The sequence below is a fragment of the Stenella coeruleoalba genome, assembly GCF_951394435.1.
Source record: "Stenella coeruleoalba genome assembly, chromosome: 16".
Classification (NCBI taxonomy): domain Eukaryota; kingdom Metazoa; phylum Chordata; class Mammalia; order Artiodactyla; family Delphinidae; genus Stenella; species Stenella coeruleoalba.
Genome location: NC_137162.1, coordinates 41,118,038 through 41,130,582, shown reverse-complemented (window position 1 = coordinate 41,130,582; position 12,545 = coordinate 41,118,038). Strand labels below are relative to the sequence as shown.

The window sequence follows — 12,545 nt, the reverse complement described above, 5'->3', positions numbered from 1 at the left end:
TCCCCAAAGATAACGGCATTTGATGGTGTTCAAGAAAGTGAGCCAGTTACCGTCAATATTCGGGTGATGGATGCAAACGATAACACTCCAACCTTCCCTGAAATATCCTATGACGTCTTTGTTTATACAGATATGAACCCTGGGGACAGTGTCATACAGGTGAGAATATTTGAAGCAATTATTTCCTTGGGCATTATACAACGCATTGGTGAAGACATTGCTGAAGAAATGAAAGTGAATTTCAGACTTATTGTATGGCATAATTTAGCTTAAAAAGCTTTAAATTTATGTTTACTTTTTGAATGAAAGTATATCTACGTGGACTTTAAAGTAGAATTAACTAGATGTACACATAGCTGTTTGACCTTTTATACTTGATTTTTAAAATGTAATATATTGAACATATTTAATTAATATAATGAATATATTTAATATACTGAAGTTTCAAGCATTAAACATGTAGCTTAAAACTTCAAATTATTTTGAACTCTTGTAGAAATTGGTTAAATTTCCTTTGCAGATAAATACAAAGGACTGTATTAATAAATTGCTGGGTAATACTATTAGACATTGATTACCTGGACATGAAATAGAATCATTACAATGGGAAAAATTAAGATAAGATAGTAGATTGTATCTTTGAAAACACAGAAATCTGGCAAAATCTTTATCCTTGATTTATTTTATTTTTATCATTAGCTATACTTATTGCATTTAAATAAATTGCAAGTTATCTCACAATCTTTTTTGTGTTCTGTATATAAACCATAAAGAAGTAATAATATTCTTCCTTGAGAATTTTTAGAAATCTGGTTGACTCTAGTACTTTCCAAACTGGCTGTACATCAAAATTATCTAGGGAGTGGTTGAGAAATACAGATGAGAAAGATTCACTTCAGCTTTCCTGGATCTGAAGCTCTATAAGTAATACTTAAGTAATCAATATAAAAAACAAGCCCAAAAGGTTTAAGTTGCCCAGTCATGTAAAGACCACTGATCTATATTTTCCTCTACATCTGAGAGTCAGATTTAATAATTTGAAATTGCTCTCAAGCCAGGAAGGTCATGATTCTTTATACTTTTTAGAGTATTAGAAAGGCTCCTAATTATTACTAAAGTTTATATATAATATATATTATATAACATAAAATATATAATAATATAGAATATAATCTAATATATAATAGTATAGTATATAGTGAATACTAATAAATAAATTTGTATACCTATGTATTTTAGTATTAGATAAATAGTTCAGAGCAGTAAAAAAGCATTCCAAATGCCTCAGCAGTGTACTTAAGTCTTTATGTTATGGTTGCTCTTCTCTCCAGCTTCATCTTTGGCCCTCTATTTCTATATGTATGTTTCAGTCCTACTGAACTATCATTTCCAGTTACCTGAATGTGCCTTGCTCTTTCCCATTTTCTCTAATTATCTCCTTTACCTTGATCTCTTTCCCTTCTATTTATAGCTTGATTACTTTCTCCTATTCTTTAGACTTTTTACTTTGTGAGGAAGCATTCCTTGGTAGTTTTCAGTAGATAATTCCTAGTAATTCTTCTTCCTTAATAGTTCCTGTTCTTGCAACCCACCAAAAACAGTAGTTTCTAGCCAAGATATTATGATACAGTGGTGTGTCCTCATCAGTGTGAAATGTGTGGGAAGAAATAGTTAACAATATGTCTCATGGCTTTTGTATACTATTTTCTGTTAACCAAGAACACTTCTTATCTGATCTTTTACAAGGCTAATTCACTCTCATCATTCAGGACCCAGCTCAAAATATCATCTCCTCAGAGAAAACTTTCCTAACAGCTTAGTGTCAATAGCCTCCCAGCATACACACATACATATACACACCCCGTCACACATTCTTATTCTGTAACTTTCTCTCATCACTTTCATAGCCAATATGACCAACTAAAATTATCTTCTTTTCTTCTTGTCCCCACCCCGAACTAAAAACTCCATCAGTGGCCATCTGTCTTGTTTGCTACTCTAATACCAGCACATGCCAGACATACTAGCCATGCAGTAAATATTTGTTCAAAGGATGAATTATTGCCTATTTTGCGTGATATAATTGTTAATATAAATTAGAGTTAATTCAATGCTACCCCTATTTTGTTTATTGGATTAAGATGTGCTTTCTTCAGTGATATAGGAAGGGGTAACATTATAGACTGAGTTGAGTGCTGAAAATTCACCTAAAAATGCATCCATGTGAATGTCCTCTTCCATGTATGTGGGTAGTGGGGAAAAGGTTTCAAACAGCCACAGTACATTTTATTCATATCTTGGTTATGGCGCTTGTCATATTGATGAAATCCACCTTTTTTACCCATTTGTCTTGAGGGCACAACTATAATTTGTTTCTGTATCCATAGTCTGTGTATCCGTAGTGCCTGGCATATAGTAGGTGCCTAAACTAGTAGATGCTTAATAAATGTTTATTTGAGGACGAAAGAAAGAAAGATCTGTAAACAAGTAGATCTGAATGAATGAGGAGGAATAAGTGTATTGGTCTTTATTTCTAGTGAATTGATGGACCTAGAGATCTACATTTATCTTTACTGAAGCACTCTTTCATAGGGAGTAAAATTATGGTTTATACAGATAAAGGAATGAAAATTATTGTCATGTTCTTATTTAATTAGATCTGATTCTCATCTCTATAATAACATAATTGGAAATAAAAGTAAGTTTATACAGAAAAACCCCCAGCAGGGAACTGGAAAGTGTAACTAAGAAAACGATAGCAGTTATGTGGTGGAACCGTATCTCAAAAATGTTTGCCTTGGGGGATCAAAAGCTTATTTCTGACATTTGCAGTCTACAAGAGTTAATTTCCCTTATGTATCTCTTTATAAAACACTTTTTGCCTTGCCTTTAAAGAGTCATATTTTATATATTTCCCTTTGAAAATCTATTTGAACATAGATTGTTTTTGTCTATGTGCCTCTAATTTCTTAACTTATTTAAATGCCAAGAAATGAAGCTTTTTAATTAGTATTTTTAATGTTATTCTGGTATGCGGTAAAAGAGTGGTGTGGCTATAAAGCATCCTCCAAGGGCCTAGAAATAAAAGGAAATAGATTTCCCAGTGAGAGAAAAAATGTAAAACAGAGCAAAATAATTCAGAACCGTGATCTGCAACTGCATTTTAAGGGTCATAAAATGGGTTCTTACGCTCCATTCATCACTAACCGTTCAATAACCTGCCTTTCCTCACTAACTCCACAAAAGATCAACTGGTTTCCTCTTTGGTTAGTAATCTGTTGTCAACAGGAGTGAAAGTGTTAGAAACAAAGGAGACAATGAGCACTCTCCAGCAAAGAGAGCCTTGGAAAACAGATTTTAAGTATTATAATCAGATCATTTTCAGTGTAGACATGAGACTATCTTGGCCTGATGTAAGTACATAAGTATTTGAGTCTACTGTCTTCTTATTATGAGGTAGCTCTCCTTGTCCACAAGCGTGGATCAGTTGGTCATAAAAATGTGAGTACTACCCAGGTTCTTGTTAAAAGTTCTCAGTTATAAACTAGCCTTCTGACTTTATTATGCTTGCTTATTGTAAAAAGGAACAGGGTGATTCTGACATGTATGGTTCATGAAATACACTTATGGGAGCACTGCCATAAAACAGCAGCTGCATCTTTCACAACTGAAAGTTAAGTGTAATCAGGTTATGAGCACATCTTGTGTTAAGAGAGAAATTACTGGCATGGGTGAGTATGATTCTTCAGTTCATGCAGTGTATTTTTTGCTGCACAAAAGACAATTTTGTAGGCCATCAATGAAATCTTCCAGGTTCACTCTAAATGATATCCCACTCTGTTGTCTTAAGGTCTCATTCACACATTGCTAGTTTTCTTGAAAAACCAATTGCTCTATATTGGAGATATAGATTTTTATATATAATTATATAATATTAATATTTTAAAGATGCAGATTTTTACTATTTGTAGTTAGCTATCCTGTCTGTACTCCAAAGATGCTATTCTTAGACTTTTACAATTCTCTTAAATCAATGGTTCTTCATCCTGAGTATTAGAGTTCTACCTGAGAAACTTTAAAAAATATTGATGCCTGGACTACACCCTGAAATATTTTTATTTAAATGATATGGTAACACATAGTAGAGTCACTTGGAGAGATTTTATTTAATAAAACAAAGAAGCTCTAATATGTAGCTAATTTTGAGAAAAACTGCCTTAAACCTTAACAATATTTTTGTACCCTCTGAAAAATGGAATCTTAATTTATTAAGATGGAGTCCCTCATGGAGTGGCGTCCTTTGATTGTCACCCGCACCTCTTCCCATATTTCTTGTTTTTCAGTTCTTACTTTCTTTTTTCATGTTTCTTACTCCTCTTCACTGCTTTAAAGTCCACCCCTTCCCCTCACCTTCACTTGTGCTCACTAGTTATTCCATCCTTTCAGTTTTATTTTACTACAATAATCTCTTTCTCTCAATTCTTTCCCTTTGGCCTATAAGCATTTTTAAATCCTCCTATGCCGTGGTCTAAACACTCTTCCCAGATAAGATTTCATGCTACTATCTAACTCTGATATTCCAACTCTGATGTATTTAAGCATTTGGATTGATAAATCTAGATAGTTTATTATTTTATTCTGTATTTATGCATAATTAATACATAGTTATAAATCTGGCCTTCGCTCACATCATACTACTAAAATCATATAAAATCATAATTCTAATGAGTCAAACACAGAAGTAAATATTTCTCCATACTTAATCTATGTAAAACTCTCAAATTTACGCTTTTATGGAAAACCTCCCTGGTTCTCATCCTAGCTGTCTGGTGGCTGAGGGACTTCTTGCTGGCTTCTTGTTCAATTCCCAATCTTTCAATATTAACATTTTCCAAAAATCAATATATAAATTTCCTCTCTTTCATCTATTCCCAAGTTTTCAATCATCACTTTTATGTGTACTCATGTCACCCAAAGTTAAATGTCCTGTGATGACCTGAGCATCAAGCTGTTGGACATGGCAAGGTGGATATTTGACAGGCAGATAAAACAGGACATACTCTAAGGTAAATTGACTAATACATTATCTTTCTTCTGATACAGAAACACAGACACACCCACAGACACACACACACACACACACACACACACACACACACACACACACAGAGACTCAAACATACATAACCTGTCTTCTTTGGAGGCAATTATATTTTGAAGAGCCCAGTTGATCTTGGATTACCCTGGCTTCAGGCCAGCAACTATAGTCATGTTTCTTTTCTCCCTCCTTCACCTGCATACATCCCAGTGATTGTCCGATTGTCTGGTTTCTGAAAATGCTGTTTCAAAGTGTACCTGTCTGTCATCATTTCCTTTTCCATGCCCATGCACTGCCATAAGTTAGGCTGCTACAGTTGACTCTGACAACTGTATTTTTGCAGGTTCCCCACCTCACTGCTACAAATGATTATTCTGAAACACAGACACAAGTCAAAATAGGTCCTTATCCTACTGAAGGAAGAGTCTAATCTCCACACCATGTAGTCAAGGACAGCTATGTAATACTTCAAGTATTTTTGTTTCATCTCATGCTACATCTCTCCATGTAACCAACTTTGAGATTATATAGAGGGTTTGTTCAGCATAGAATATCCTTCCTGTTCTATGCCTATTGATATCTCTCTCAGGTTTTAAAATTTAATCTAAATTGTACCTTTTTTCATTCTTTTACACACAGTTCAAATATTATTTTTTAAATAAAGTCTTTATTTTCATAGCAAGTCAGAATTCATTGTTCTTTCCATCATACTCCCACATATCTAGGTGGCAGTTCTATCTCCCATACATTTTACTGTGCCTTGCATTAAAGTTAGCTTTTACATCTCTGTCTAACCTACTGAACCATAAATTCCTTTTAGTGATCTCTAACCACCAGTGGTCAGCACAATGATTTCCACATAGTAGGGATTCACCAAATATCCATTGAATTTATTCCCTCAATTAATTTGCTCTCAATTAGTTTAGAAAGAGTCTCATTCTAGAAATGCTTTCTCTTTGGCTTAAGAATTCTCTCTGCCACACACAAAGTGTTATCTCCCATAGCCCTTTCCAAAACAGTCTCTAACTTTTTAGCCTCAGCCAAGCTATCCCTTTACTGCTCTTAATATGGAAAAATACATTACATTGAAAACATTCCTGATTACTAATGCTGTGTCACAAGTCATTGAATATTAGAGCTAGAAATTACTATGAAAATATTCCTTGTTCACAGACTGATTTTATAAAGAATTTGAGCTAGTACATTGATAAAAAATTGGTCCAAATTCACAAAGTTTATAAGTGGCAAAGTTGATGTTAAATCCAATTTAAAGATAATAGTATCTGTTACCAACATTTTAAATCAAGTATACTCCAATAAAAATTTTTTAAAAGTACAAAAACCATTTTTTAAATAAGGATAATAGTATCTGGAACCAGACTAACCAGTTGTGTCCCTTTCTGTCACTTTGTACCCTATGTAACCTTGCACAAATAGCTTATCCTTCTGTACTTCAGTGTTCTACTCTTTAAAATGTTGCTGCTAATAGTACCAGCTGTATTAAATTGGTTATATGAACTACTTCCATATGTGCACTGTAAATGATTAATCTTGTATAAAGTCATCCAGTTATTATTAATATCAATTCATTCTCATGAATTATATAAAGCATTTATGATAATATCCTTTACTGCCTTATCTGTGTATATCTTTATGTGCCCTGTATATTATTTACTACCCTGTGGAGGACATATAAACATTACATATAGAATTATATGTTAAAATTATTTTTATAATTTCCAATATTATAAACAAAATTAGGATAAGTCTATGTAGTATTTTAATGACTTTGACAATTTATTGTATGTCAAATAATGATATTGTTCTCTGTGGTAAGTATACGTGTGTATGTATATGTGTGTTTGTGATATCATGATTAAAGTTTGAGGGTATATTTATTTAAGGTCTTAGTGGGGTTTAGTATTTTAAGCAAATACCAGATAAAGATTTGTTGAGCAAACCTTTCAAAATTGTAAATATACTCTTACATGTGTACATAATTTTGTCTTATATTAAAACAATTTAACTTTACTAAAGATCATACAGTTTCTTACCTAAACCCATTTGCATTAGAATCAAAACTTATAACCAAAATAATGACTCTTAAAATATATAGTTTACTCACTCGTGTTGCAGACTTTAATTATATTGAAGTTTTATTATATTAAATATATTTTGTTGAAATGGCTGATATTCATTAAATTCTGAATACAAGTCCCTTATCAGCTATATGATTTGCAAATATTTTCTATTTTTGTGTATCATGCTGTTAGTGTCACATCTAAGAAACTTTTGCCAACAAGAGTTCACAAAGATTTTCTCCTATATCACCTACTATGAGTTTTATAGTTTTAGCTTTTACATTTTACATTTAGATGATCCATTTTTAATTAATATTGCATATGCTGTGAGATAAAGGTCTCTGTTCATTAAAAAAAATCTTTTGCATATAAATATCTCAGCAGGTTTTATTCAAAAAACTATCTTTTCCCCATAAATTACCTTGGTATTTTGTTGTAAGTCAGTTAGCTATAAATGTAAGAGGTTACTTCTGGACTTCTGTTAATCTGTATGTCTAGCTAATGTCGAAACTACATCTTGATTGCTGTGGGTAGATAGTGTGTTTTCAAATTGATAGTGTAATTCCTTCTTCATTGTTTTTCTTTTCTAAAATGGTGGCTATTCTAGGTCCCTTGTATTTCCATATAATTTGGGGATTAACTTGACAATTTCCACCAAAAAGCCTGATAGAATTTTGATAGGGGTTACACTGAATCTATAAATCAAATAAATTTAAAGAATTTCCATCTTAAAATATTGAGTCTTTATATCCATGAACATGGACTGTCTTTCCACATACTTTTAAATTTCTCTCAATAATGTTGTAGATTTTTATTTTGAATGTGCTAGTTTTAATTCATGTTGATTCCTGTAAGCATTTGACTGTCTCCAGTATTTCTCCCAGAATGTTTTCAAGAAATGGATGTCATTTGGCTGATGTCTGCTTAGTGACTCCAGGCTGCTTAATTTATTGGACAGAGGTAGTAATTTATTTTAAAGATAACATGATTAGTGGGGAAATTTATACAGCTAAATATTATATATTTTATTTTTCATACACGTTTGAAGTGCAAATCTGTGGATATTCCATTTGTAGGACCAAGTCAACATGCCCATCCTAACACTGTATGCTACAAGAACTCTTCTGATGATGGAAGTTTGATTAAAATGCACTGGAAGATGAAAAAAAATTAAATTAAAGCATTTTTATTTACGGGGCAGATTTTCCCATTAAATTAGGAACGGGCTTTATATACCTATAATCTCACAGACCACTGATCACAAGATCATTGAGTTGTTATTGAATTAAATCCCCACCATAGTTTAGTTTCAGGGTTTTTCACAAGATGTTACCGTTTTCAGGGTATTCTGAGTCAGTGTCTCAGCTCTTTTCTAATCTTGGACCACCAATAATTCCTTTAAAATATTTTTGTTTACATGTATAGGAACTCAATTAAATGGATTCTTGACCCACTCTTTTATTACTTAGTGTTGAAAGTCTGAAAATTTGTATAAAGCTATTTGAGTAACAAGCATAGAATTCATTATTTGGCTTATTTGTTAAACTTCCTACTTGCTAATGATTTATTTGGCACTAGTTGTATTCCCTGAATATATTATCTTATCTGTGGTTGGCTGCCTCTGCAGTTTTGGGGTTGTTTCTATCACCTGTGCTTTGCAGTACTGTTTGGTATTTACAGCACCTCCCAGACAGGTGCCTTTTTCAATTTAATTATCATCCAGCTTTCTCCTTTCCAATATCATTTATGAAAATGTTAAATAAGACCAACCATAATACCTACATCCCTTAAGCACATTTCTCAACACTTCTTCTTAACTTGATGCATTGCCATTTATCACTAAATTCCTTTAGCCGATTTCAGTCCCAGGAAGAATGTTAATATTGAATCCAGTTTGAGCTAAATTTTAATTAGGATTTCCTGAGACATTGTGTTAAGTGATTTACTATAATCAAAATTGATTTCTCCTCTGCTACCCCTGTCCTCTAATTTTCTAATTTTATCCACACACAAAAGAGAATGAGTCTGGCTTGAATAGTTCTCCATAAATATATATCATTCATTCTGACTTTCTGCAAATTGTTTCCTTCTCCTTTGCCTTTAGGACTATGTCTGTCATCCTCACGTAAGTCCCAAAATCGTTTCATGAAATGCCTTTCCTTCTGGCAGCCACATCTGTTCACCCCCAAATACCCAGTCTCAGACTTAGCTGAATTTATTCCTCTCTTTCAAATTTCCTTTTTTTCTCTCAGTTATTTTTGTTGCTGCTATTTCTATGCACATTATCATTCTAAATGCAGTGTATAATAAAAATAGAAATAGGCTATGCACAGTATATCCCCTTAAGCACGATGAGGTGCGTAAAGTACTTTGTTTACATTTCATTAGGATAGTTAACATGATCCTTTGAATGGGCCATTAATTAACACAGCATATCTGAAATTGAATTTAAGTTTCAAGGTAAATGTGTACACTTGCATTTTATCTAAGAAAGTGCACCAAAATGTCCCATAGATGCCCAAAGAAGTCTGTGGATGACAAAGAACTGCTACTTTATAGAAGTGAAACTCATGGATAAGAAATACGTAATGTCAATAAATAAGAAATTTTTTTCTGCAGCTTTATTTATTACAACCCTGTGTGTTTTATTAACAGGAAATTTTTGCCTTCCTCTTATGTGTAAACTGAGGCCAGCTTTCTTTTCTTTATCTGTCAAAGGATGAAAACAGAAAATTCTGTGACTCTTTGTAAAATGCGTATTATAAGATTTCCCAGTAGAATCTTTTTTTTTGGCCCCCTTAAGTAAATTTATATTTATCAGGAAGTCCATGAGGCTTATTTAACATATTAAATCATAATGACCTTAATTTGACTTTATGAAATAAATAATGGTTATTCTCTTTTCATATATAATGACCCAAAATAGTCTTTAACTATTGCATATCATTTGCAATGATTATGAATATGTGCAACTTAGCCTTACAGATGCTCACGTGGTATTATGTCAGGGACTCTAAATTGAATCCCTTTTCTCAAAAAAAATATTTCTTGGGCTTGATATTCTTATTTTCTAATTAGATATTCTACAATTGGAGATGCATTTGTTTGCTTTTGAAAAGGTAATACGCTAAGCCTTATCAATCCTTTATAAGTCATTGTGAACAAGATTATAAGAATTTTTGCTAAACCCATGTGTAAGTAAAAAGAATTACAGAACAAGAGAATCCCTGGGAGATGGGAAGGAAAACATTAAGACTGGAAAAAATTAGAGCAAAGGAAGGATGGGAATAATAAAAGCAATTCAGTTTTTCCAGGCCTCCGTCCTTATTAATATGTGTTTATGTGTCAAGAACAGGTGATAAGACAGAGAAAAAAAAATTCCTATAGGAACAGGCTTTCCTTTTTTTTTTTTTTTTTTGCTTTAGGAAATTAAAATAGTCTTCAAGGTTCAAAATCTTTTATCACTCTCACAAGAACAAAAAATTCTTTCCTGATGTGATTGCTTCAGCGTTAGAACACAGTAGCCTCAATTCAAGAAAACAAGAGTGTACATGCTGAGAGAACTTTTTTTACTTTCTTTGTGTGTGTGTGCTTGAAAGCAAGCTTCTTTTGTTGGGTGAAAAAAAATGACACAATGTTGAGAAGTTGAGTCCCAAGAGGATTTATGTTGTTATTTTCAATTCCAGCTCACTGCATTCGACCCAGACGAAGGGTCAAACGGGGAGATCACATATGAAATACTGGTTGGGGCTCAGGGAGACTTCGTCATCAATAAAACAACAGGGCTTATCACCATCGCTCCGGGGGTGGAATTGATAGTTGGGCGGACTTATGCACTCACCATCCAAGCAGCGGATAATGCTCCTCCAGCAGAGAGAAGGTAATTTATATCAGAAGCAATGCAGTCTTTTCATCGCTCCAGTTTAAACCCCCAAATTAAGTTTAAGACGCGCCACAAGCATTCTTTTATCTTATAAACACCTAAATTAGATCAGAAAATCAGAGAGACTGGTTTCTCAGGAACTGCATATTCTTCTTTGGTCAAATTGTGGGAAAAGTACAATAAAGTCAAGATTAAACCACAAAATAATTAACTGTGATTTCACAGATGTGAAGGTTGCAAGTCTTTGTTGGGAGGGGGAGTGGGAACGGGGAAATATTAGAGGCATGTGTCCGCTTTATTAGCGAAAAGCAAGGCTGCTCATAGTGAGAGGTCACAGATAACATGTAATACGTGATGTCTCAGGGTTTTGAGGCCATCTCTCAGTGTCAGAGTAATTATTTTAAAATTTTTTATACACATATACAATTTATCTAGAAAATCTATCTATATATTTGTGTATATGTAATATAATCTCATAGATATATATGAGAGAGAGACAGTAAGAGAGAAAAAAGTAAAAAGACTTCCAGCTGTTACAACTACATTTATCTGCCCACCCCCAAGAGATATCCCTGAGATATCCCTTTTATTGATTTCTTGTTTGTTTCCAGATTTTCAGTATGCATTTTAAGAAAATATGAAGTTAATATTAATACATTGCTGAACCTTGCTGGTTTATTTTTCACCCTCACAGTGTATCTTAGGGTTCTTTCCAGATGAATACTGGATAATTCCCTTAAAACTTTTAATCACAGCTACATAATATTCCTTCATATATATGTAATACAGTTTAAGAAATCCACTGTTGATAGACTTTACGTGTCAGTCTGTCTTTAACAGACAATGAAGAAATAAGTAACATCGAACTCGCATCATTTTGAATGTGTGCCAGTATATCAGTACAGTGAATTCCCGGAAGTTAGACCAAAGGGTTCATACAATTGTAAGTTTTAGAGAGAACTGCCAGATTGTATTCTATGGGGCTTATAACAATTTGCAATTCTAACTGCCTGGTCTGAGTATGGCTAATTCTAAACAGTCTCCCTAGTGTGTGTCATATCAAACTTCTGGATTTTTGCCAGCCTGATAGGTTAAAAAAATAGTATTTATTTTTTTATCCATTTGCTTATGAGTGAGTTTGAGTATATTTCCTGTGTTTTCTACTTTTATTACCTTTTCTGTGAATTCTGTGTCCACAATCTTTGCCCATCTTTCTATTGATTTGTTAAACCCAGGTTACAATTATTCTGTGTTTTCTACTAGTGACTTTGTGTATTCATATTGTATGTTTAAATCTGTTGCATTTAGGATTTATCCTACTGTACAATAGGAGGTATTGATCCAGCAGTATTTTTTTTCAGGCAACTATGCCATTTTTCACATAATATATCAGTTGGTTCATCTTTTTACTCATTAATTTGAGATGTTACATTTATTATATCTTTGCTTATGTATTTGAATGTGATTCTAGACTTTCTCCACT

The 12,545-nt window shown here is 33.1% G+C and overlaps 1 protein-coding gene across 7 annotated transcripts in view; it reads left to right on the top strand.

Moving 5' to 3' along the window:
- Positions 1 to 12,545, top strand: part of PCDH15 (protocadherin related 15) — a 1,372,333-nt gene that overhangs the window by 1,072,668 nt on the left and 287,120 nt on the right. For all 7 annotated transcript variants that reach the window (XM_079899577.1, XM_079899579.1, XM_079899582.1 and 4 more), the window contains 2 exons: positions 10 to 159; positions 10,866 to 11,059. In XM_079899577.1, the coding sequence (XP_079755703.1) occupies positions 10 to 159; positions 10,866 to 11,059 (344 nt within the window). The remainder of the gene's footprint in view (positions 1 to 9; positions 160 to 10,865; positions 11,060 to 12,545) is intronic.